This window comes from Nipponia nippon, unplaced genomic scaffold (assembly GCF_047370975.1).
Source record: "Nipponia nippon isolate SJK-2023a ecotype South Korea unplaced genomic scaffold, ASM4737097v1 scaffold_14, whole genome shotgun sequence".
In the NCBI taxonomy this organism is placed as follows: Eukaryota; Metazoa; Chordata; class Aves; order Pelecaniformes; family Threskiornithidae; genus Nipponia; species Nipponia nippon.
In genome coordinates, this window is record NW_028262330.1 from 8,140,339 (window position 1) to 8,168,083 (window position 27,745).

Below are 27,745 nucleotides of genomic sequence, written 5' to 3' on the forward strand. Positions count from 1 at the left end.
GGCTCGCTCACCCCGCGGGCGGAGCAGCCGGCGCGGGCTCGGGGCCGGGATCCTCCTCCCGCTCCCTACGCGCCGCTCCGACGTCAGGCGCGGGAGCGGGAGGCAGCGCCCAGCGCCGCCGTTGCCAGAGACTCGGCGGCCGCCGGACGGGGCGGACGTCGGGGCGGCGACTCCCGGCGCGGCCCGGCTCCCGGCAGGGGGGTGGAGAGGAGGGCGCTATGGCCGACGTGTTCCCGGGCTCCGAGCCCGGCGCGGCTCCGGACGCGGCGCGGCGCTTCGCTCGCAAGGGGGCCCTGAGGCAGAAGAACGTGCACGAGGTGAAGGAGCACAAATTCATCGCGCGCTTCTTCAAGCAGCCCACCTTCTGCAGCCACTGCACCGACTTCATCTGGTGAGGGACCCCGGCCGCGCCTCTCCCCCCTCGCACCTACCGGCAGCCGCTCGCCTCGGCCCGGGCCCGCTCAGCTGTAGGGGATTCCCCGCTCCGGGGGCAGCCCCCGCCGCCCAGCCCGCCGAGCGCCCGACCCTCCCCTCCCACCCGCCGGTTCCCCGGTGCCGCCGTTTCGGTGTCGCCTCGCTGCCCCCGGCTCTGTCGCATCACCCTCCGAGGGGCTGCTGGCGGCCGCCGGTGCTCCGAGGGGCCCCTTCCCGAGCCTGGGGGCGAGGGGAGCCCCTGAACTTGCCGGCGCTCGGGGGGGCAGCGCCGGCCGGTGCCGCAGGGATCGGCTGGGGCTGCGGACATCGCTTCCCAAATCATCCAGATTTGTGTTTCCTCACCCACCTCTTGTCCCCCCCTCCCCGACCCGGATTCGGCTTGGCTTGGCTGGCTTCACCCGCGAAGCCCCTTCGCCGTGCCCGCCTTCCCGGAGCGCAGGGCAGCGCTACAGCTGCTGCAGCAGGAGCGCAGGGTTTTCTGTTTCAGACTGTGGGTGTTGCTGTGTGGCACAACTTCTGCAGCCCTGCCTTTAACTTTATGACCAGTGCCTGCTTTATTTCCTCCTGCCGCAGAGGGAGGGCAGGGAGATCGGGAACGCACACTGGCACTGCTGGTACATTTACGTGTTTAGGAAAGGGAGTTGTTGTTTGTTTTGGGTTGTTTTGGGTTTTTTTTTTTTTTTGAGAGAAGGGTTCCTGCTAGAGAGAGGGGAGGAAGGGAGGAAAACTTCCTACCAACACCTCATTACTAAGATGTTAGGGAAAAAAACATACCTACCAGTTCCTGCCGTGCCCTCTTCTGGGCAGGAGTGCAGCTCCGCCGCAGGCCGAGCCGCGGGGCGCTCCGCACCTCCGCGCTCCTCTCCCCGGCCGCGCGAGTGGGCGTGCGGCTCTGCTGGCTCCCGCCCTGCGCCCTCCGCGAGGTGAGGCAAGAGGAGCGGGTGTGTACCCGGCGTTTAGGCGAATGTTTTGTACATTCAGCACTCGCTGAAGGTAAGAGAGGAAGCCCAAGTTGCAACGAGTGTGCAACATAAACAACTTGGACTTCCTCTCCTTTACCTGAGATGTGGCTTAGCTTCAGCCTTGTTCTGCTGCTGAAGTTTTCACTGCAGGTTTCGTTGCTGAAAACGAGAGCTGTGATTTATGTTAGCCAAAGCTGTAGAAGATCTAGAGGGGTCCGCACCCAGCTGGCTCTGTGTCTGTGGCAGGTGTCTTGCTCTTTTCGTGTGTGTTTATGCATCTGGGCATAGACCGTTGCCTGCCTTCTTGAGTTCTCCTCAGTTTGCGTGCTGAAGAAAGGACTGTGATTGCTCCAGAAATGATTGAAATATATTTGCAGAGTAAGGAAGGAGAAGAAAGGAAGGAAAACTGAGATGGGTAGACTGCAGAAGAAATAAGGAGAAACGAGTTAACTTTTTGAGTGTGCTTTTTTTAAATTATTTTTTCATATTTGAAAAAAAAATTGCACAGTTTGGTATTGTAAAAGTGAGAGTCCCTCAGAAACTGCTTCAACGTTAACCTAGAACAGAGTGAATTGGGAGGTGTGAAAGAATGCTGCGGGGTTATTGTCGGGCTGTGTTCGTGCAGGTAACCAGCACAGTGGAAAACCAAAGTGGAATACCGTCATGAGAAAAGGCACCTGATGACAGGATGGATGTGAAAGTGGAAGGGTATCCTGTACCTGGCAGGTGGCAAGAGTAGCTGTGCTCTTTTGTCTTTTCTTGCTAGTGAGTCTAAGGAAGCTCCTAACATTCGTCGAAGGAGCATGTGACAACTCAAAAACTTTTCATTTCCTCATTTGAAGATGGGCAACTCTTGAATAAGCATCATACCCTGTAAAAAACGCTTCATCTATTTCCAACGTGACGTGTGGCAATTAACATATGTTTTAAGGTATAAAGATTAGTAACGACTACCTTTCAATGAACTATGCAGAGAGATGTTTTTTTAGATTGTGTTTGACTGGGTAATATTTACCGAAATAGTTTAGTGTCTCCTTATTTCTTAAACAACTTTCACCTATCTATCTGCTTTTTTTCTCAAGTGCTGATATTTCTTTTTTAAGACCTTTTACTTAAAATACATTGTAACTGATCAGGGAGTGGACTGCAGCTGGTTAGTATATGAATTCAGCACCAACACTGAAGAATGGCTGTGCTTTTGGAGTAGATAACACAGGAACGTTCTTTACAAATAAGTCTGTTTGAAAGGCCGAAAAATTATCTAAAGTCTGTTTCATGTTCTAGTCCTGCTGTCAGCTTTCCTGCAATTGCGTTTGCACAGTTCCAGTACATGCTTTTTACTTTTGTGAAGATAGGAGATAACAGCAGCAGTATGACAGTATAGTCACATATGCTGCCAAGTAAAAAAACAATTTTATATTTCTTCGTTTTTTCTCAGTTTAGGCCTACTCATAACAATAACAGGTAGAGACCGTTGCATAGAAATCTACAGAAATGCTCGACGCTGTGTAATTTCAGTTTCCACCTGAAGTAACAGTGTACTAAAGGTTTTGTCCCTTCTTTAAATAAATAAATTTAAAAAGTGGGAAAATTGTTGATTATAATTTTTTTAAAAACATTTCCACAAAATTTCATAATTAAACTTCATGTTGTTCATTTCATACAGCCTACTGGCTGGCTTCTACAGTTCATGGCTTTCATTCATTTGTCTTTTAGTGTAAGCAGCTCCAGCTCTCCAAATTAAAAACATTCTGCAAAGAGGGAAAATGCAGAGAAATGTTTATAGGGACGATACTCAAAACATTTATTTTTGTGGAAAGAGAATGTTGAATGTTTAAATATAAATAAATAAAACCAACAACAGTGCAATTTGCCAGAGGTATAATGTATGTCTGGACTCTAGATACCACGTACAATGCTTGTGCGTCACTGTATTCATTGGTAAAGTATTACAGGCACATTTGTATTTTGTTATGGAAATGAAGCAAGGAAGCTGGAAGAACAATCAGTATGAAACCAATGGGCCTGTCTTCTCATTTATATTGAAACAAGCAAAACCTTTAACCTGCCTCCTTTCCATACAACAAACAATGGGTATCTAGCTGAGGCGCGTTGAGGCGCGTAACATGCAATCCTAAAATTTGGATGAAAACCTAAGTCTGGTTTGTTTTATACGCCCTTGCTGGAACTTGGAATATTTTACATTGCTGTTAAGTATATGTGTGATATTAAATGAGTTGAAATATTATGCAATAATCAGAGATGACGTTAATTGTAGATCCAAGATAGCTTGTAAAATAATAATAATAAAAAAATTGTTGCCAGAAGCTGAAATTACATAGCTGGTGACAGCCATTGTTCTCTGCTTTGAAACGGGTGGGCTGTTCTGCGTTGTGTATTTTAAAATCTGTTGCTGTCTTAGCAGAATCTGAAGTAATTTAATATGAAGCTATTTTTATGTTGTTATAGATCATTGAGAAGAAATTATAACTAAACATACTAAGACAGTTCTTTTTTTTCTTTTCCTTTTTTATGCAGGGGATTTGGGAAACAAGGATTTCAGTGCCAAGGTAAGCCACAAATGCTTTGCTGGGTAGCACACGTTGTTGCATCTTACTTTGAAGGCAGCCAAAGCTTGCCTGCAGCAAGAAGGAAACGAGCCTGGAAAAACTAAGCCAGCATCTCTGGCTAAAGGAAGACAATTAAAATTCTAAAGGAAGACAATTATTCAATTAAATAACTATTGGTACTTATATAATATACATTGAACAATCAAGTAATTGTTCATACTGTAATAACACAAAAAGTGTTGGTTTTTTTTTTTAAATCTCGTCACGGTAAATGTCATATAATCTGCATGTAGTGTAGCTTCTAACTTTTCATGAAAATAATCTGTGCAATTTAGCTTTTGCAGAGACCATTTTTCACATCAGAAGCTCTTGTCTGTGTGGGCGTTTTGGAAAATGGATTCACTTTTTAGTCATATGGCTTCTTTTCATAACCCAAACTCCCTGTTTTTAATTTTCATACACTGTATCTTTAGGAGGACCTTTGGTTTGAACTACATTTTAGGACAGGCAACATTTTTCTGTCTTATGTAATACCCAGTTACAAAAAGATCCACCCCTACAAAATCACCAATTTAATAAATTCTACTAGCCTTGAGAAACTGAAAGCTGCTATAGTGGAAGATAACTATATACATGAAAGCCAGAGCATGATATGCTGTATTCTCGCATATTCTGTGGTTTTGCCAAATTCTTATTGTTATTTAGCATTTAATCATAAAATAACCACACCCAACTATTGTGATTTTTTTTTCTGTGTCATATGCTTACCTACTTAGGATGAGGCTTTTTGCTCTCCCTTTTTCTTCCCTCACCTTCTTCCCTGTCAATTCACCTGCAGATGTACATTGTGTACTCATTAGCTAGCCTTTTGGTTGTTTCTTTCATGACTTTTTTTTAATGCTTATTTGCTAATGCTTTAGAGCATATTTGACTATCCTGAATGTTGCTTTTACTTAGTTGGTGAAATTATGGATTCTGTGGTATTTTTGTGAAAGCTGATGTTAGTTGATACTTCTTGAAATTAAACCTCTGAGAAAGTGAATGTTAAAGAATGATGCCTTTTAAAGATGTTGCAATAAATAGTCTTCTTTCTGCCAGTAGAAACTTGCAGAGAGATATGTATAGTGAAAATGTTGCATGCCTTATTAAGGTAAGCATGCAACCATGGTTTTACTATGAATCTTGTATACAAATTCCTCTACATCCCAAGATGTTAATACTAAATTCCGTAAATATCCTCCCGTTTTCTGCTACTCATTGCATCCAGAGCGGTGCTGGAGACCAATCTGTAGTCCTCAGTCAGTAGTGGAGTGGCATTTCCTGATTCCCATTTAGGATGGCTCAGTGGTTCCTAGTTAAGGAATAATTTAGATGTTCATTAGAGATTTCCATTGGTATACAGAAAATAATTGGGGCTGCCTTTAAATTATGCAGTTATCTGTCTTAAGCTTTGCAGTTTGTACAGTGTTGACTTTCTCCTGTTTTCCTGTCGGGCAGCTAGTCGCTCAAATTGGCCGCGATCCACTGATCTGAGCCACAGATTGAATTTGGTATAGCAGTTCATTTCCAGTATTTTGTATTCTGTGGCCAGAATTCCTTCTGCCGTCATAATTCCAGTTAGCCAGAAATAGTTTTGTCTGATGAGGACTAATCTTTATAAAGCTAGCTAAAAACTTGAATTCAGTCTCATCTTCCCTCCAAATGCCATGCATGAATGCAACCAAGAGTAAAAGGAGTAGACCAGCTTGATTTATTTTTAAATGCTTCAGAAGTGATACTTTTCGGGAATTTAAATATGTTCAAACGTGACTTTTGTATGCATCAGAGCAAGATTCTGCAGTTTTTCTTTGATGAAGACTGTTGTATTCAGTGTTCTTGTTCGTATTCTTATACAATCAAAATCTCTAAGAAATATTGATATTTTACGTAGTTTGTAGCAAGTTATTGTTGGTACACTAATAAGTTTAAGTAGTGGGGGCTTTTGCTGTCATTCATTAAATTCGATCATAATCAAAATCAGAGAGTTCATACTTTTGGGATAATAATCTTGAAAACTAAAACTTCCATGATAAAGTTAAGCAGCTGAATCAGAATTTTTCAGTTCAACTGTCTGAAGCTTCCATCTAAAAAGTCCCCAGCTAAAGCTGGAAAGACAAATTAGTGATCAAAATTAGTGAGAACATGAAGAATTAAAAAAAAAAAAAAAAAGTGTGAAACTAGAAGGTAGGTTGCAAAAAAACCCCTGGCTTCTTTAATTAAGTGACTACCTTTACAGAAAAGAATGACAAATGAAGAATAAAATGGAAATTTCAGTATGACATGAAGGAAAGGAAAGAACATTGCAGTGATAGCTCCTAGTATAACTATAGTTCTTGGTCCGTCAGAGTTTCCATTATAAGAAACTTTCTTAGCTCTGTTTTCACAAGTGTTGTAAAATCTCCTGCTAGACAGAAACTTGATGTTGGGCAGGTTTCAGAGTTGGGTGGTTTTATTACTTCCAAAGTTGTTTTAAATTCCTCTGGCCTTTGTTACCAAAGAGAAGAGGAAAGGTCCATAATAGTAATGCATCAAACTCAAATGATGCTTCTACTCTAAGAAACTGCAATTATTCTATGAATATTTGCATTAGTAATTCTTTAATTAAACAAAAGTCCTAACTTCGTGTTTATGCAGAATTAAACATTGCAGCTAACACAGTACGTTTATATATATATATTTTTAAAACTTCCTTTAAAAAAGTGTCACACAAAATGCAGGTCTAGTTTTATTTTTAAGAGATGCCCTCAAAAGAAAGGATTTTTATTTTATGTTTACATTTAAATTTTATTTAAATTAAAACTTAACGCTATACTGTAATGATCTTTTTTTGGACCATTAATGCCTTTTTTTATTGGGCTTGCTTTGAGCCTTGGAACATGTTTTTGATTGTATGTAATTTTTGCTTTCTGATTTTGATGCCTGTATTTCTGCTGTAGTGTTCAGCTTCAGCATTACGTAAAAACATTTAAATGTGAGCTTTGGAATCGAAGAGAAATATTTTCATTTATTTCATTAAAAAACTTTGCGAAATTTTTTTTTCTTATTATTTTTATGGGATCCCTATGAATTTGCAAAGGACAATAAATTCAATTTTGGTATGGCTTTTAATGCCCTTAATGCTGCAGAGGTTCAGGGTGCAATTGCATTATTGCCGCGCAAATGCTTAGCAAGAGACAGTCCACATCCTAAGTAGTTTGTCTTTCTTAATGTGTGTATTCTAATGTGGCTAGCTGCTGTATATACTAGCAAATAGATATTCAGAATGGCTGCTTAGGTTTACAACTATGAGTTGTGATAAGTTATTTCAAGGAGACGCTGCAGAATTCTGTTGCATTATCGGAAATAAGTTTTTCAGAGAGAGGGTTCAGGGTCAAGAAGTAGCGGTGGAAAAAGTCTGGGCCTGTCTTTGGTAATGTATGAATTTGAAAATGAACTTGAAAGAGTTCATCTTAATTAACGTTCTCCTAAGGAATATATTTTTACTGCCACCTGTTATTAGGAAGCGTTTTGCTGTTTGATATTTGTGTTTTATTGTTGATTTACACAAATGTGAACTATTCTAAAATATAGTGCTTTTGTAACAGGAGTTCTTATTCTGCTGTTTTGTTTTTGCTGTTTTCTGTTGATTTTGTGGTAGCGAAAACATGATGGTAAGATTATTTAAGGGAGTTATGGCTTTGGTTTGTTTGCTTATGTTGTCAAGCAGGACAGAAAGCTGTCTGTAATGCTGAAAGCTTTTCTCTGACATGCACCTGGAAATACTGCAAGAGGAATGTGAAAAATGGAATAATTTAAAATGTTTTCCAATCTGCCACAGTATGAAAGTTCCTCTTTTAAGAAAGCAGACTTTAAATTAAGCAAGCTTTTAAGTTAAATTTTGGCTTCATCATTCTTTTGATACTAACTGTTATACTCTGGGTATAACCTATATGTTTGATTTGTAAGAAAAGTTTTTCTGGTAAACAGTGCACAACAAATAGTGACTCACTAAGATGTGAAGAATGTGTGTTGAAGAATGTGTATTTATGTATGTTTAGAGGTTTTAAGTTAAGCACTGGAGGCTCAGCAAGTTCCTTGAGGTGAAAATATTTTTAGTTACAATAATAGAAAGGCAATTGACTCATGTTCCTGATTAAGGGCCTGTTAATAACTACAATTTTTGACCATTTGGGAGAGAATTAACTGCAAGTTTTCCCTCTTTTACATGGTTTTTGCAGGGTCTACTGAAGTACAATATTCTACTATAGTTCAGCTTTGAAATACATTTGGCTTAAGGATAACTAGCTAAGGAAGAGTTTCACTTTTGTTTTCTAATTTACATAAATAGAAGTTAGAGAAATCAGTTAAAGCAGATTATTATGTTTAGCTAATCTGGGGAACTATTGCTCTTTCCACTTTTTTTCCCCATCTTCCCTCAATTTATTTTCAAACTATTTTTTCTGAATGTTGAATTTTATCTTAAGTCGATGGGGTAAGCTTTTTGGAATAGCTTGTGTCATGCTAGGTACACTTCCTAATACTGCTGGTTCTGCACTGGTTAGACATCTATAGTAACTCCTTCACTAAAAATGGAAATGCTTGGGTTTTATTCTTTTTTTACTGTCCTTGCAAATATCATAACATTGGCACATTAAACCAGCACTTCATTTTCCCTGTGTTGTTTATCTTTTATCCGCCGGTTCTTGACCTCTCTGCTACAATGAAAAGACCAAAGAACCCACTGATGCCGCCTCCTTTTTAAATCATGTGTTTTCATGAAAAATGTTGTATTAAAGGTCTCTGTAGAGAGGTGGTCAAGAGTCTAATTTTAATGCTATATCTGTGATCTGAAGATTTGAACCAATGAAACCTCTGAACACTTGTGACCTGGATAATATGTACAGTTTTTATTAATCCTCAGTTCTGTTATATTTATAGAGGAAGCAGCACAACTCATTCTTTTTTTTTTTTTTTTTAATAGATCACGGCTTAGTTCTTGGTTTTCCATCCTGATAGTTGTGTTTCCCCTACCAACAGCTTCTTGTTCATTTTACTATCTTCATTTTCCTTTGTAACTGAAAGAAAACTAATAAAGAAAAACGTATTACATTGCTGCGTTGCTTCTCATAAAAATATTTTCTCTCTTCCTTACTTGGAAATGTTATTGCCAAAGGGTGGATAAGATACAAAGTAAGTTCCCCTTTCTATGCCAGAACTGCTTCACTTGTATCATTATCATTTTTGTGGTAAGATCGGATATTACAGACCACAGTTTGAACAATGAGTGTATTTTTCTTTGTGCTCTTGATATTACTTATTAGTCATGTGCTACAGTTTACGTTAACTAACATTTCTATAAACCTGAGATTGAGAAGTGAATTCCATGGAAGTCACTACCAGCCTGTGACTGTTGGTGGTTTCTATGTAATTTAACGGTCAGCATGAAATCTTCTGAGATGGGAGCTTAGAATAGATATACTTAAAGCAGCTGACTCATTAATGTATTTTCATGCGGATAACTTGGATGTATCTGTTAAAAAATGGAACCCCCAGAGCAAAAACCAAACACGTGCATGCACCCCCCAACAAAAAAAAAAAAGAAGAACAAACCAAAAAACCCACCTGGGAGCATAAATTGTATCTGGGCACAGACAGTTTCCGTGATTCGTCCAGCCAGCTTCGTCCTTGCCCTTGGCCTTTTGCCCTCAGCCTAATCTGTGGACTGTGTATTTGTGGACTCCTTCTCAAAGGACAGTAATTTTAATGATCTGCAGATAATCTGACATGCAGATTATAAGCATGCAGATAAGATGCTTGTTGTGCATTTGTCTTGTCAGCTTTTGTTTATTTATTCTTCCCCTCCTTCGGCTGTCCCTTTACTTCCCTTTGCAACATATGTCCCATATTATGAGGAAATACAGTCCTGTTAATTGCCTGATACTAGTGTAAGTTGAGATTCTGTTCCTATCCCCACAGCTGAACTCTGAGAGATCGTTGAAAATTATCCATGTTCCAAGTTTTTACTGAGAGCCACGTTGACATGCGGATGAAACTCCGGAGTCTTAATGAGTACAAATACATTAGTGTCGGTTCAGATCAGGAAAGCTCTTTGGAAATGTGTATCCCAGTCGTTCCTGCTTTCGCAGTGCTTTGGTTCGCATTGCTGGGTGGTCTTGGAGCATGCAAAGTGGATTTCCTTTGGGTGATACTGAACGGAGAGCTGTGTTACAGCAGCACATTTAATGTCCTCCGGGTGCTAAAGCGTGTTTGGTTCATGGATCGCACTGCAGCTAATGCAACATCAACCCCCTGAAATGTGGACTATATGGGTGTCTAGTTCTTAGCACTGTTTTCCTCTACAAATCTGTTCCTGTTGGAGCGTTACTTGGTAATGTAGACATATTGGTTATGCTTTCAGCAATTGTTGTCTGTGCGGGGCAGGGGATGTGTGGTCTCTGAGCATCATTGCTCTTTAGAAAGGACAATAGGACATATTTGTCAGAAGAGGGAAGATACATGTATTCACGTTGGTGAGGATTCTCTGTTACTCCCATCATGTGCATCACAAAAACATTCTATGTATCAAATGGATGCACAATGCACGATTCACTAAATATACAATTCACTCAACACAGAACATGACAGTAAAATAGAGAAATATGCTGTTGTACTTCTGTTGTTCTAGAAAATTTCCTTGGTGATATTGTGCTCATCAAAACTGGAACATAATTGAATCTTATCTTGCAGCAAAAGTCTTTTTTCCTTGTATTACATTTCAAGGGTAAAACTATCTTCATCCTTCCCACACTTCTAACATGTTAAGTTTTGTTTTGTTTACTTTAATCAGTTAGATATCCCAGCAGCGTGTTCCAGTTAAAAGAAACTGACTGTTCCAGTGCCCTGGATGTAATTCTGTGAAGCTCTTCAGCTTCTAATTAAACATGTGGGAGTGATAGCTCATTCCGAGTTGACAGATAAACCAGTTTGAGTCCTGGGCAAGATAAAGTTTGGCATATTCTTTATTTTCGTCTCCTCTTTGGTGTAATACTGCACATCAGCTGCTGATATGCGGCCACATATGGTGTTAATTTTATACAAGATTTTTGCGGATGTAAGTGACTTATGCCATGAGTGGAATTTAATGAAATGTTGGAAAGAAAGTTGCAGAAAGATGAAGAAAACAGATATCCCTGTTGGGATGCATTGATAATTATTTCTTTTACATTTGTTTTTGTGGGTTGTTTCTCTTTAGGGTGAAAAGTAAAAATAATATGTTATTAAATAAATACTTCAGGATCAGTTCCTCAGCTTTTACATCTGCAGTAGAAAGCATGAAAGTCTAAGAGTGAAGGACTCTCTTACATATAATTAAAAACAGGAACTACCCTTCAAGTGTCTTTAAATTCTTGTAGATGCTGAACATTATAATTCTATCTGATTTCAGCAGTGCTTGGTGAAGACTTGCAGAGGCTGGGAGTGCTTGGGAGTTGGTTATCAGCTGTGAAGTTTTCAATTGCAGCTACATATGAATAGTGCCTTCCATAAATGTGACTCCTAACAGTTACCTTGTAAGTCAGGCAACCGAACATGTGCATACGTATCTTTCTGTGGATTTCATTGTTGTTTACTCTGATCTCTTAATTATAATTTGATTTACATGAAGTTTTTTGGTTCCTTTCTGCAATTATATAACTTAGACTGTAAAGTACTGCAGACACATAGGCCTTTTTTTCAGAATGTCTTCTAGTGACTTCATGTAGATTTTGAAAACACATTACTATCTTTATTAATTAAAATCTTTTCATCAAATGAGCTTTGTTAGAAGTCTGAAATATGCCCCTATAAATGTAGAAGCTTACTGGAATTATTATTTTTGTCTGCCCCTTATTGTTTACAAAATATGTATATTTTTTTAATAACTTATTTAGACTGGTACAGAAACACACTTTTTGAACTAAAAATGCAAGTTTGTCCAGAAACACCAAGAAATATAGTCATTATTACTCTCTTAATTTGCTACTTTTTAGTTTTTAAAATGAAGCTGCAAAATTCTAATTAATACTTGTCTTTATATGATGGCCAGTCAAGATTTAGAAAAACATTTGTTCTTCATTTGCAGTCACATATTCAGGTTTTGACACCATCAGAAGTGTCTACGAGCGCACGATGATCAACACAAACAGCTCATATGGCACATTCAAGGCTTTATTTACCTTGTGTAATAATTGTCGAGTTGTTTTCTTTTTTCTTTTTGCTAAGAAAATAGCCTATATTCAGAAAACAAAATTGTGATTTTTAACTAGAGTTGCAGTCATTGCCCCTTGTTTTTCTTTAGCTTCAATCAAAAGAATTGTATAAAGCTATTAATATTGTATACCTTGCAAGCATTTGCATATAGATAAATGAAGCTTGTAATTGCATGTGGAAGTTGCAATTTTTATTCTGGAACAAAACTTTATGAAGATTGTGTTTCTGAGAATTAGATTTATTTTTTTTTTTCCTCCTCCAAATGATCCTTAAAATGATAGCGTAATGAATATTGGTACCAAGTCAATTAACCATTTTCAAATTTTAAATCTGCAAGAATCAGATGTTTAGAAATTGGGGTTCAGTATGCTTGGGTTTCAAAACCACTAATAATGTACATGTGTGTCTACTTAGTATATGTTAAAAAAGATTAGTGACTCAAAAAAGTGGATCAGGTACTGTCCTTCCTTATTTTACTATGAAATGTGAGATAAGTACGTATTACAAGGTACTGATTGAAGATAGAAATTCTCATTTTGAAGTGTGTTGAACTTTATTCCCAATGTAACTCGGTTTCCAAAGCACAGCTATTTCATTCTTCATTTTCATTTAAAATTAATAGCATTTTTAACTTCTCTGGAATGTGGGCTAAACGTGTTGTTTTAGTTCCTCAGTAAACAAAACATTATTCATGTACGAGGGTGAGTTAGAAGAATAGTTTATCTTCTTCTTTCAGCTTCTAGTCTGTGTTGGGTTTTTATTTTGCTTTTTTACTTACCAGGACATCAGCCAGAATCCACTTCACAGTATTCTTGTCCTCAAGAAATCAGTCATTAATATCAAAAAAAGGTGACTCTTCCTGTTCTGGCAAAGAGTGCAGAAAGAAACCTTATCTTATGGAAAGCTATTGTGTATGTGTTAAGTGTTTTAGTGGGTTGATTTTAAAAGTTTCTTTGTTTCCGAAGACATTATTAGTAATCACGATCTGCATCCTTATCACTTTTCTCTGCAGATAAGCTGAAAGAAGCTTTTGGAAAGTGCAAAACTACCCTCCTCATAACCGCTTTTGCTTGCTAAAGTATGTCTCCACAGTGTCATTCCTTCTGCTTCTGTATCACACTACTCGCATTTCCATGGCATCTTCTGATTCTCTGGGCAGAAAAGTGTTACCTAGTGCCTGTCCTCTAGTACCTGTTACCTGAACGAGTTTTCCATTTTTTGCACGTAAGCTTTGATCCACAGAGAATTTTTGTGTGTCTGAAGATGATGACGTCCTGCTGGTTCATGACAGGTTCTGGGCATCTGGATTTTCTCCTATTCTAGAACTTTGTAAAATAAATGGATTTCAGCCTAACGATTCCCTGAATTTGTTTGACTCAGAGGAATTGTTAAAAAATAATCATGTTACAATAAATATAGACTAATACAACAGAATTGTCTATAAGGGTATATATATATTTTTTTCAAGTGTTTCCGTTATGGCAGGGTAGTTGATTGAATTTGTGATGTGCCCTAAAATTAGTCAGATTTTGGATTGCTCTTACCTTGTTTGCTAACTTTTACTTTAAATGAATTAAATTTGAGAGCATTCCAAGTATGTCAGTTTTATGTCTTCCTTTCTTGTCATCGGCTTTTACAAATTACATCTGTTGGATATATTTTTACAAAATGGAACTTCTCTGTTAATACAAGTGGATGCGAACACAGTAGAAAGCAATAGGTACGCTCCTATGTGTGGGTATTTCAGTTCTTCTGTATGCGTATAGGCCTGTTGAGAAGGATGGTGCAAGATTACAGAAAGTAGGGAGAAAAACATAATTTTGTTTATATTCTGTTTCAAATATTTTGATGCCTAGATTTTGTTCAGAATTCATTTTGCTGTTATTGAGAGATCCTCAGGTGTGAGCCTTTAAAATGCAGTAAAGGCTCAATAAATCTAGTTGTGCAGCTTAGTTAAACTGTTTCTTGTGGTGTCTCTGTTGCGTGGTATGTCCATGACAAATGAACACAACTGTCGGAAGACCCTGGGGAATAAAAGAGCGTTTTGTTTAGTATGCAAACTTATACTGGGATAAGAATGGAATTTTAATATCGGTGGGCAAAAAGGTGGTGTTTTTTCATGGTAATTTATTTCTTTGTGTTGCTGTTTGCTTGTCTAAATCTGACCTGTATGTTGGTACAAGTAGTATAGGTTCTTTAGTGTTAGTTTCTGAATTGCCTATGCAGTAATGTCCCTGCTTTACCTCTAAAAAGGAGCATTGAAAACAGCGTAGTTGCTGAAGAGGGTTTTTAAGTGCAAGTGGTAGATATGCTTTATACATTTTTCTTAGAAGTGGTATTGTTTCCTAATAGATCATACAGTCATTATGCCAACTGCACAGCATGCTCTTGCATTAGATGATTTTACGCTCTGGTGTTCTGTATGCTATTGCCAGTTTTTTCGCTGCGTAGTGCTTTTAAGTGTTTTGTTCTGTCTTAGATATCCAGGTGCGCCTGATAAATCTTGTAGGCTGTAAAACTGATGCCTGCCCTTGTTGACATATGCGTAGAAGTCAGCAAAGCTTGTTTCTAAGATTTCTGCAAAACTGAAGTCTTGTGTCAGCTTCCTGATGCTTTATAATGAGGAACAGTTTAGTTGTCATGTTTGTATAAAGTTCTGTTCATTTAATCAAGCTTAAGCTTGGGTTTCTTTAAACACTTTGCAAAACCAGAATTATGTTGTATGTTATTAAACCTGGTACAAGGCCAAGTGTCATTTTAATTTTAGAATGTAAATACATGATATTACAAATATTTAAGGCTTGTATTTTATTCATAATTTGGTATATGCTGTATCATCATTTCATGGCAGCAAATGTTTTACATAGTTTCTATGGATTTGGATACTTGACAACAAGTGTCCTGAAGACAAGGCCCCTTAGTTTCAGGGCCACTCCTGGAAGTCCATCAAACAGTCCTGGAAGCCTAGGACTGCTTTAGTACCTGGGACAGATCTAACAGAGCAGATATGCTTGACTTTGTTCAATATGCCTTGTCCTAGTCCAGGTTGCTTTTTTTTATACATAGAATAAAAAAATGTAATAAGAACACTGTAAAGTATTTGATAATAGAGCTGTTTCTATTTTGGGAAGAGGGAGGACAAACCTTTGTCACCATTGCATCCCTTTCCTGGTTTCTGCAGAATGTCTTTGACATCAGATTCTTTTGTTTCCCGCCTGTGCCTTAAACTTCTCCCTGGGTCTGTGTTGTTGTTGTTGCTTTGCTGTGCATGTTTATCATCATACGCTGCAACGTATGATAATGGTTTTTAAACAACCTAGTCACCATAATGGGCATATAAAGTCCCAAGGCTTTTTACTGCTACTGTCATCTTAAGTGCTTTTGAATCCTGATAGCAGAACAATAAAATGGGGGGGGGGTAGGTTAATGTGACTGACAGTGACTGAGACTTCATGTTAGAAGATATTGAGTGAACAAATTCATTGATGCAAGGCCATGAATTTATGGACACATCATAATTTTGGAGTATTGATTCCTTAAGTAAATGTGTAGCTGAAGATTGATGAAGGGAATAAAAGACTTTGTCATATATCATTAATGTATTAAGGAGGTCTAATTGGGTTTATGCAGGTTTTTATAACAAGCTTTCTCCAAAAAGCATTAATAAATATGCTCAGTAAATTTTAATGAAGTCCTAAACACTATTCGTGGAGCTTATTTTGTAATTTAAATCAATACGTTAGAAAGAATACTAATTGTAGAACTTGCTGTAGAATTAAATTTTTAATAAATCTTGCTCTTTCTTGGCTTTTATTCAACTTATGCAAATATTGACCTTTGAATTCTTACCATTGCCTATGTTTTATTGAGCCTTGCTTTGAAGAGGCGGGGGGATGGGTGTGGTATCATCTTTAAGCTTTTGTTGTAATAATTAAAAGGGCAGTGTCAGACACATGGATCATTTGACATTTAACATGGTAAAATGAAAAGGAAATAGGTGATAAAATCAGTAGGGTTAATTTTAGAACCATCAAATGGTTCTAAAGTATAGAGAATGGAAGTGTAGAGAATGGAAACTAGGCTAGCCAGCAGGCAGCATAACTGATGTATTTCCAGAACTTCCAAAACACAGTTCTTATCAGTTCTGCAGTCAGGGGTACTCATTGTAAGAGTGGAGGATTGTATTCATGTTGAGCTAATAAATGTTCTTAATATTTTAAAGCCTGGATCTTGCAAGCCGCTTTGTATGAATGGATCAGTATCGCGAACAGTGAATGTCTGTCTATTATGTTCTTCTATATGGAACAACTGTTGGGATCTGACCTTAATCTGTAGTTAATAGTATAAGCTTTAATACTTATTTTTATTTGCAGTGTAGAGATCCTCTGAATAACTGAAGCCTCATATTATGCAGAATTCTGCATTCGTATGTAGTAAAGTGAGATGCCCTCGATACAGAAGGTTTAGTAACCTAGAGAGACACTAGGTGTGCTGATATGTGCCAGTATCCTATCGCTTTCCATATGTATTTTTTTTTTTGAAGTGGAAATTATTTGCTTGAGCTTGGTATTGGAATTTCAATTTAATAGCATGATAATATATCTTAAAATTTTACATAAAAATATTCTGTCATATAAATTATTGATACAATTTAAATTATGCTCATTATGGCTGTATGTAAGGACAGAGCTATAAACACCACCTGAAACATTCATTGGATAGAATATATACCTCATCAGGAGAGAGCGGCCAACTTACGGACCATGCCAAAAAAATTCTCGTTATACACACATCTCTTGTAACAGTAGTTAAGAAGCAGTAGTGAGAAGATGCAACCCTTACTTCCTAGGTAACTCAGAGAATGGCTTCATCCCCTGTGCATGTATAATACATAAATACAGTGTGAAATAATTTGGGTGATGTTACCATGCTACACAGTGTTGATCCTGTTAGGAAAAGCCTACAGAACTCTCTATTTCTCAGCAAAGAGAGTTCTGCCGGGCTTAATGGTATGGAGATGATTCTTTGTTTGCATTTCCCCCCCTCGTATTTTGGAATATAGTTATCAGTGGAGCAGAATATGATATGCTTAAAACTGGTTCCCGGCAGATAAGTCCTCATCGCTTAATATGGAACTTCCCTGTTGTGCTGTTGTGTGTAAGGAAAGCTCAGGCAATGGCTCTGGGTACGTGTGTTGTGGTAGGAGAAACTTGCTCCTTGAACCAAGTTCTGTCTGTAGTTACTATTGAGTTTTAGGGCGAATGAGTTGTTCCATTCAGGTTATTTTGCTGTATGCAGTTAATTAAGAGGATGACAGAAATCAAATGGGTGATAGGTAAGAGAATGACCTTGCTTGAGAAAATGATCAAGAGGTATTTTCTGTTGTGCTATCTGTAATACTGATAAGAAAATCTTGTTGGGTTTTTTTGTGGTTCCCTGCCCCCCGCCCTGTTACAGCCTATTTTGAAAAAACTGAACCTTTAATTCTAGCTCTTGTTGCATAGGCAAATTATTTATCCCTAGGTTGAGGCTTGAAAACGGAGTAATTTATTCTTCTGTGGTATCTCTTTCTGCAGTTAGAAATTCATTCTGACCTGATGGTGAGATGCAGGGTAACAGATGCAATCTTTGGATCAACCAGCTACAGCTTTTGTGTTAACCAGTCATCAGGAAATATCACTAAATTACTGGAGAACAAAACGCATCTGTTGGAAATATGTTTGTCTTTTGTGAAACAGGATGGGAAAAACATTACTAGAATGGGGAGTGGCTTTAGAAACAGCTGTGCTAAATAACGAAGTGTGGACCATGTGAATGAGCTCTTTTCAGAAATCCGAGCAGGCCTAGTTGGAGTTGGGTTCGTGTGGCTTCCCTCCAACTGTTTTGTTTCTCTGACTATTGCATAAGTGAATTCTGTAGATTGTTCAGGTTTTCTGTCAGTTTGAAATCTGCCTGTGTGCAAGGTGGTGGGCCGTAGCCTAAATGCACATGTGGCTTTCCAAGAGTTAAAGCTTACAGGCTTTAGTTGCTTATAATTCCAGATTTAGTCTCGACATCACCAGGTATGTTGCCTCCTTGTTTTTGAAGGAATGCTGTCTTGCTTTCCTTTTGAATGCAGAAATTAAGACTATGAATCAACCCTTTACCGTTTGCTTAGCCCTCAACTTTGATATTTTATTAATTTGTTTCAATGGCACAATCCACGTTGCCATGAGGACGCTTTTCAAGGCCACATGTCTGCTCTTAGAAATTGATGTCCTACTGTGTTTTATAACAGCATGTCCTAATTCTGAAGTTGCCTATCATGTCGCCCTGATGCAAGAGCTCCCAGCCTTCTCCCTCCCTCGCCATCTCACGCTCTCTCTGCACAAGTGCCACAAGCCTCACTTACCTGTCCTTAGAAGCGTAGTGGCAATTACAGCACCAGAACTTCGCAAAGCATTGATGTGGCACTTGAAGTGGAAGCCCTGAAGGAAGATAATGAGCTCTGTATTACTTGTTAACACAGGATAAAACGTCAGTTTCTTTCAGCACTCTCGGTAATGAATCCTTCGAAAAATTCAGGCTGAAAATAGAAAAAATCTTTTTGCTAATGCATATTTTGGACTTTGGTTTTAGGAGAGAGAGAGCACTGGTTATTATTTAACATGCGTAGTATCTGCATAATAGTTCTAAAATTAGTCAGTGCTGGTTTTAAAATGTGAATTGCTTTCAAGTGGAGTTGGGACGTGGAAACCTCTCTCTGTATATCTTGTTTATTAAGTTATCTCGTGAGACCAGTTTACACAAAGATTCTGTTGAACAATTTAAGATGTCAAAGTTTTCTCAGCTTCAAAACAGCTGTGTCCAAAATGGGTTTTGTGTTGATGGGAAACTCTAAGCTTTCTCTAGAAGAATGCACTAAACCAGTGTGTTTTTTAAAATTGCGCCTGTCTCTCCAGATTAGTTTTATGAAAAGAGCCACTTGCGAAGATGGTGTTTTATTTTAGGGTTAAAAACGTCTCCATGCTGTCTCCTGAGAAAATGCCAAGTTCTCTGATAACACAACGTTTTACTGATAGATTACTGATATGTTTAAAAGGCAGAAATTTATCAGAGATCCAGATGTTCTAGTTTTGCTTACTACCTGTGTATGCATGCCCTTAGGCTTCCTTTTCACACATGGACTTGCAGATCGTAACACGCTTATGGTACTCCGAACTAAAAATGTCTCTAGTTTTTCTACATGTTGTCTTTAGACAGTAACACTCTGCGTTTCTGTCATTGATTTAAGGCGCTCTAAAACATTAAAAATGTAATTGCGCTGAGTCTCCTTTGTGTGTTAGACTAATATTGTCTCCATGTGGAAAACAATGACACTTAGCAGTGCTTAGGTGACACAGATTGTGTCAGAATTAAGGACACGAGGTAAGTATGTAAGACAGGACTTTTTTTGTTTTTCATCACGGTTGTACAGTCTTCTGCAAAGATGTATTTATGCTTCACAAGAATCCTTGTCGTAGGGAGTTTGAATATTAAAGGGATGAGTCAATGTAAGAACAGAAGAGTCCAATTCAGAGCAGCGACACAGTAGTCTGTACTGCGTTGCTTCATCAGAGCTTCTCCTCTGTTTGCCCTTGCTCTTTATTCTGCAGAATAAGGTGTGGGTTTTTTTGGCTGGTGGGAAGTTGTGTTTTTTCAAGCAGAATATTATAGAGGAGGTCATTGTCTAGAAGCAGAGTCGGTTAATTTGGGCTTTCAATGAGGAATTATTTTTATAACTTGTTATACCTGAAGAATGAGTATGTTATCCTACTCTTCCTTTTAGTTTTCTGATGGGGAGGTGTATTCTCTTCTAAACCTCTTTTGCCTGCTGTAGGACACTACATGACTCAAGGGTTGTTTAAATGAGAACAAGTGTATAGTGGTTACCTTTCTCAATGGCTGCTTGCTCCCGAGTAATCTGTTCCTAAGATCATCCATTTAGCTGGCATTAATTCAGTTCTGTGATGAGTTTCGGTAAACTGCAACAACCCCGGCTGTGCCAGACTCAAGCTTGTCACTGCTCCAGTATTGTCATTTTATCACTTGCTTGACAGGTGTGAATGTAAATTCTGATTTCATAGTTAAAAGATTTTATGTATTTAGGTTGGAAAGTCAGTGCACTGCTTCCTCTGTTTTAGTCCATTACAAGATTTCACTTAGGAAATCCATGTGGGTCTGAGATTTTTTGCAAATTATTATTGATACCGACAGTGTCTACTACCCTGGCTTTGTTCAATCACTGTTTGCAGCCGAAAGATCATGTGTAAGGGCTGAAGAGGCGAACGTATGCTAAGGTTAGAGTGTGGTTTGTACTATATTTCTGAAATTTAGAATCCTTCTTCTAGACCATGGCACTGGTTTTGGGTCATGATTAACACAGCAAAATTTTATCCAGTCATACTAACAGAATCTTGTTATCATTGCTGGATTCTGTTTATAGAGAAGAAACGTTTTAAAAGCTTGTTGCAGACGGTGTTCCATCTTCAAAGATGATAAGATTAAAATGTGTGACCAGGGCGTCTTCAGAAAAAAAGGGGATGGTGGTAGGATACTGTCACCACCTTTGTGGAATAGACAATGATGCAGTAAATCGGTGTCTTAGCGATTTTGATTCTGGTGGAAACTTGGTACAGCTGCATCTTAAAAAGCCTGGAAAAACTATTTATAGTAACTAATTTCTGCAGATAGCAACAAATTCAGCATGCTATCACCATCTTTGGGATGTTTCCTTATTGGAAGCTGATGGAATGAGAGAGAGATGTATTAAAACTACAGCATATAACACAGCTATAAACCCTCTCAGTTCTAGAAGCATTTGCTCGTATTGACATCGCTTCTGTCATCCCGGAACACCTTTTTTGTCTTCAGCTCCTTCTGTGACCTCAATTTGAGTCAGATCCTTTCTCGTTTAGCAGCTCTCAAGCTGGAGGGAGAGTACATAACTTCCCTTGGAGATGGCAAATGCTGGCATACCAGCCTGCGTCCTCGCAAGGCTGCGCCGGAGCCTGGAGCCGGCGAGTTCAGCCTGAAATGCCCCGGCTTGCCCTACCCTGCCTCTGAAGCCCAGATCGTTCCAAGTTCGGGGGTGAAACTTGTGTGGGCTAATTCTCTTCTCTCCCACCCTGGAAGGGAGTTGTGCCTGGCAAGAGTTTACCTGCCCTGAATTTATGCCATCATGATCGTTATTCATGGGAAAACGTAGGAGAAGGAAGTGAGAAGCAGGACGCGGGGAAGAGGAGGAGCCTGGGCAGAGGGCGAGTGCGGCGAGCAGGCGGGCTGGGAGGCTCTCCGGGAGAGCAGGCAGGGCGCCCGGAGTGTGCCCACGGCTGCCTTTACTCTTTGCTGCAGGTCTGCTGTGGTTTTAGAACACTTTGAATGTCAAACTTTGAGAAGGAATGTATTCCAAGAAACTGAAACTTTCACGGGATGTTCTTTTGCATGCATTTGAAAAATTTCAGGTTTATATTTCACCACTTTTTCACTGTTCAGATTTTATTTGAAATGAAGTATTTCATTCGAGTTCTTGTTGAGCCCTTAGGAAGACTGTTACTTTTTTTCAGTTACTCATATTTTATTATTAGCAATAAGTGAAAAGTAGTTTGTGCTATTTAATTTCCTTAAAGCCTTGTGTGATAGTATTTGCATCAAAAAGGCAATTAGTAAATGGCAGGATCTTTGGCTTCTATTATTTTGCTTTGCCACTAGCAGTCATTTTAGAATACAGGAAAAGTATTTTAGAAATGTATTCTGAAACAATTTTTTGATTCTTTAAATGCTAAATGTAGTTATTTAATATTACAATTAGAAATCAATTTAGAATGAAATTCCATGTGACCTCCATCTTTTTCTTTACTATCAGATTCATTTTCTTTTACTCTCAACAAATCACACTCTGAACTACAACAGTCAGTTGGTCTGGGCTAAAAATAACCTAGGAACCCCTACCCTGTATATTGTGACATTACAGCCTTTTGTTTACGGATGTCTTATAAGGAAGAGTAGCTTTTATGGTGTGCAGTGTAGGAAAACACTGGCACTCTTCCTGGGGGATTTAATTTATTGGAACATGGTTTAAGTTTAACGTGCCTGAACAGCATTGTGCGTTAGGATGTTTATCAGAGTAAGGGATTCTGTGAGCAACCTAGTGCTGTATCGTAAGCGCAGTTTAGTTGCGGTATGTGCTAGATATATCTGAAATACTTTATAGTAATAGAAGACTAATGTGATGTGAAAGAACCCCCAAGTTTAGGAATCCCTTCGCGCCCTCCTGATGAAATGCTGTGATTTCCTGTTTTGCAGTGGAGAGCGGAGGCTGGGAGAGGCACCCGCCTGCAAGCGCTGCGTTTCCTGTGGGGATTGCAGCTCCTGTAGATGCAGTTTGACCTTATCAGGTAGTACAGGTATCAGTATCGGCCTAGCTCTGGCAGCACAGCATTCAACAAGCTGTAGAACCTGCTTGAGAAGCTGAGTTAGCTGTCTGGCAGCCAGTCTGTGCTGGACCTTGCGCTGTGGGTTGCTCTGCCAGGGGTACCCGAACGTGCCTGGGCTCTATCAGGCCTGGATCAGAAGGCATCAGTTCTTAGCACTGCTTATGGCGGTTTGAGCACCATTGCCCTCGGCCCTCAGTTGCCTTGCTTTTATTCCTTTAAGAACAGATAAAAATCTGAAAAATGAGCACTATACTTACAATATTTTGTTTCTCTTATTTAAATAAAATACTTAAAACATTTGGGAACTGACATTTCAGAGCCATGCCATTTTTAGCTTGTAAGGAGAATTTCTCGCTTTTCCCTGTAGAGCACCTCTGCCAAGGGAAACATACTTCATGTTTTCAGTGGTAAGACTTTGAATATCTTGCATAGGAAGATCTGGAGCAAACCACTCCACGTCCCCCAGACAGTAATTATTACTCTTTAGAAATAATTAACTAAGGACTATTGATACTGCCAGCCTCATCTTGGTACCAGATAATCTCTCCTTGGGACTTGGAATGTTTGTGTCTGTGCAGGTAGTTCTGAATGAGCATTACCTGTGTGTGTCATCTCCTACTTCCTCCTTGTTAAAAATTTCAGTGGATTATTTTATAGGGTTACATGTTCCATGTATGAAATGATAAAAGGAATTAAAAAGAGGATTTAAAACACCTTGTTTCGCTTGTGTTAACACTCTCAGAGGTGTTGGCTGTTGGAAATCATTAAATATTTGACTGGACCGTATGTTCTCTATGATACAGTTTGAATACTGCTGCTTGATTTTTTTTTCTCATGTAAATGTTTTCCTTTCTTTCGATTTTGTCAGTTATCCTGTAAGTAGGTTACTTCAAGAATGTTAGGACAATTAAAGATTTCTTATCCTGAGTTTAATAGTGATGGTAACAAAAGCTCTACACTGAACCTTAGTTTGTATTGACCATATGTAGCATGTTTGGGGAAAAAAAAATACCAAAAAACAATCTCAAAAGAATAATTTTAAGAAACTGAAAGAAATGCAGTGCTTACACACTGGTGTGAATGAAGCAAATTGGGGTTTATTTCTGTATTGTTGTCAGTCTGTTTGTGGAAAAGTTCCCAAGGTCTGTTCCTGCTGTGATTTATTTTTCTGTTGTCTTAGTCATTTACATAAGTTTAGGTGCAAGGTAGTTAAATTCATAACTAAGTGTTGTTGAAGCTGCCTTTGTCTTCAAAATGGTTCAGAAGTTTGCTACAGAATACTCATTTGTACTAGATAATAATCTATATTTAGGGAGAATATTCCACAGCTGAAGGTTTTACTCTGTGCTCAAGTCTAGGGAATAAATTCACCAGTTGTCTTTAAAGTTAAATTGGTTAAACTAAGTGCTGTCATCTCTCATCTTTTTTTAATCTTTCAGAGCTTATTTCTATTCAAGTTATTGTGTAATTATAGCATTTAAGACTAAAATAATATTCATTTGAAATCATGATGTAATCAAACTTGAGTCACGTTAGAAGAAACTTCTACATTTTTCCCCAATTATTGTAGTTTTTAATATTCTGAAATGTGTCAATTCATTTCTTGATTCTTTGCTTTAATTTTAAATAACATCAAGGCCTTAATGTTTAGAAGGGAAGATTTCCTTTGTATTTGATTTTGGTGATGAGCCACTGTTTTTGACCCTGTGGAACATTGATACATTATTTATATTTATATAATGTTTGAATATAGAAACATTTAGGTTTAGATACAAATTTATTTTTAATTGTAACTGTAATTTCTCATCCTCTTTGATGCTCTTGCTGGGTAGCCTAGAAGTGCTACATTTCACAATTTAAATGTAGCAAAAGTTTGAAATGAGTGATGCCAAAAATAGTGTTCTCCTACTTGAATGCCGTGTGCCGGGGAGGTGAGGTATACCCCGAGATGCCAGCCAGTTAGAACATGTTTGGTGTACTTTGTTTTCAACCTTTTCACTTTCCCACAACATTAATTAGTCTTTTAACTCCTATATAAAAGAAAATTTTATTCTTGCTAAAAATAGCAATGGTGCTCATCCCCTTGACTGCTTTTTTGTTGAGTATTAGGTATCTCTCCTGGCTGTTCTGTATGATGCTTATTTTTAGGGCCTCTATTAATATCTTTAAATATATGATGTAAGAAGACTAAGGCAGTGTTAAATTGGAAAACTTAATTATTGTCTTTGTAGTTTTCACTGTTAAATGGGAGTAGAAATCCATACCGGTGTTTAATACAGGAAGTTTTAAACAGGAGAAGCTGAAGTATGTGAAACTGAAGTATGTGACAACGTTTTTGGTATTTAAAAAAGCATGACTTTAAATGAGGGGAAGGTGTCTGTGTTTGTGACCACTTCCATTATGTGTATATTTTGCAGTATTTGGTAATTTATGTAGGAACCTACATGGTCAAAGTAATAGTTGCTTCAGCCAACAAATGTTGATTAACTAAACACTATAAATGGAGAGGTTTCCAACCAAATACTTTATATAGTTCTCTCTGCACATGCAGTATAAAGGTTCTTGTAGCTATGGTTATTCTGAGCTCTGTGTCTCCTTGACAGTGTTGCAAAACCTAAAGTCTCTTCGATGATGTGCTCTAGATTTTTCACCAGATTCTGACATCCTAAAAAAAAAAAAAAATATATATTTAATGGAGAGCTTATTAGCCTCTGATTATTTTAAATGAAAGATCTGAAAGTTTTGTTCTTTCTTTTCAGCAACAATTTTAGAATTATAAATTACCTTTCTGATAGTACTACCACTTGGTTTTATCCTGTACTGCTTGTTTACTGCTTTGGTTATTGTTGTGCTCTGTAACTGCTGGAATTGGTTGACAGATACTGAAGATATTTTTTCATTGAGTACTTGAAGACTACTGTTGTACGTTTAAAATACAGTCTGTTATTTCAGCACTGATATGCTTTTTATTTCTATCATGTAGGTTTTTTCTTTTTCACTTACATTTGTCACTGTCACTGCTAGTGACATTTTTATCTCAGAAGTACTTGTATCATTTGTGACAGCGATCGTGTGTTAATCTGAGGACAAAGAAGTATATATTTGTCGTTAATAAGTTTAGGATGAAAATTGCAGGTCTTCTGACTATCGGAAGACAGTTGTCCTGGAGTAGTTTTCCAAAGAGATTAGCAGACCGAGAAACCAAGTGATTTTAATATGACCTTCTGAAAAGAATTGTGTCATGGTTGCCAGTAGGAGCAAGGAGCTGGATTCAATTACCCTTGGAGGTTCTTTTCAGTCCTCTGTTCCTAATTAAGTAGGATTTTGCTATATTCAGCTAATAAGTCTTTATTGAGCTAGTAAGGGCTGGTAATATGAGATGGAAAAAAATAATTGAAACTAAAATCCTATTATTATAATGTATAGAAGCTGCTATATTAGTGAAAATATAAAAATATGATGATATGAAGACTCAAGCATGAGTAAAAAGGCTGTAAGATTTTTACCAGATTTTGTATGTTTCCTCCTTACAGAATGTCACTGTTTCAAAATCTGTTTTGAAGGGGTTTTTATATGATGCATTTCAGTAATCTTCTTGTAATCCTATGATAAACTGCTTAGTTTGATGGAGAACGTTAGACATTATTGGTAAAATAGTTGGCCCCTGTGAAATCAGTTTCATTTTATAACATGCTTTCAAAGGATGTACTCTTAAAAACTGTGTAGCGATCCTTCCTTGCATTAACTTAACCAATCTCTGTTTGAGAAAGGAGGTATGTCCTGGATTAAATTCTTAAAATCAGGCCATTAGGAACAATAGCAGACAGTCTGCATGACTTCAGAATGTTTATTCTTTTTACGTATGTTCTGTTTTGCGATAACCTTTCTTATTTATGTCACTTTATCTTTTCTGTCATTGTTGTCTTGCTACGTAGAACTTTTCTGGAACAATTGCACTGGTTAGTAAGACAATTCAACAGTCTTGTAGGCAGGTAAATGCTGCATATATTCATCTCCTTGCTTTTTTTCAGGTCTTCTAAGTGAAATAAGTACCTTCCTTAATTTGTAGGACACTTTTGGGCATAAATGTGTCTCATGAACTTGTAAAAACCACGTACAGAGGTGTTGAAAGTCCATATTTGAAGTTACTTTATATTCATTAGAATACAGCATGCTCCTTAATTCGGCTTTGACGTTTTCTTGCTGAATTTTTTTCAGTCCTTTCATTTTCTTATGCCAGATAGCCCTAAAATGAGTATGTCCCCTAGGTATAAAGAAGGGAGTGCTCTCATTCCTAAATGATAGTTGGGGGGAGGGAGGAGAGTGGTTGTCTAAAGGCTCTCTTATTTGTGCAAAAAACACAGCTAGGATTTAAACAGTTTGCTAGAGCTCCCCCCCCCCCCATCTTATTTCCTCTGTAACTTGTTTCAAGGAATATTTATTTTTTTTAAAGATCTCTGCATTTAGAGAGATGCAGACACTCCCATCCATTGGATATATTAGAGATGCAATGACAAAACTCTGCTGTTTTTAAAATGCTCAGATTATCTGGCTTTTGAAAAAGAATTGCCCTGTATCTTCTCCTACACTGAAAGCAAGGTGTCGAAGTGGCGACTAGCTACATTGATACAGACTGTTTTCCTAGACTAAGTTTATAAATTGTATACCTTGTGCAGTTAGCTCCAGGCAACCTATTGTATTTTACTTACCTGCACTAAAGGTCTCTGAAAATAATACAAATTTTGGCAGTAATTTGTAGTAGAACTACAGCATCACTTGTGTTGTGATAAGGATGCTCAGGTTCTCCTATGTACAAGTGGGTTTGAATGCTTACAGTGTCCTTAAGGTATTTTAGAGAAGCTCAGTCTATGTGCGAATTTAACCCTAATTACAGTGTTAAGCCATTGCTTTCAGTACCAGAGGCAGTTGACCCCAAGTTTGACCTAATTTTAGGTTTATAATCCCAGTGAGTGAAGTCCTAGAGAATCTCAAACTTTATGTAACCCTGACGTTTGGTTCTGTTTGTGGGACTCCTGGGAATATGCCTGGTGCTTTTTAT

At 38.2% G+C, this 27,745-nt stretch overlaps 1 protein-coding gene across 1 annotated transcript in view; it reads left to right on the forward strand.

Annotated features, from left to right (window-relative positions):
* Window positions 1-27,745, forward strand: part of PRKCA (protein kinase C alpha) — a 161,866-nt gene continuing 134,121 nt past the window's right edge. Inside the window, exons 1-2 of the mRNA XM_087750664.1 lie at window positions 1-391; window positions 3,936-3,967. Of these exons, the coding sequence (XP_087606790.1) occupies window positions 219-391; window positions 3,936-3,967 (205 nt within the window). The 5' untranslated portion in view covers window positions 1-218. The remainder of the gene's footprint in view (window positions 392-3,935; window positions 3,968-27,745) is intronic.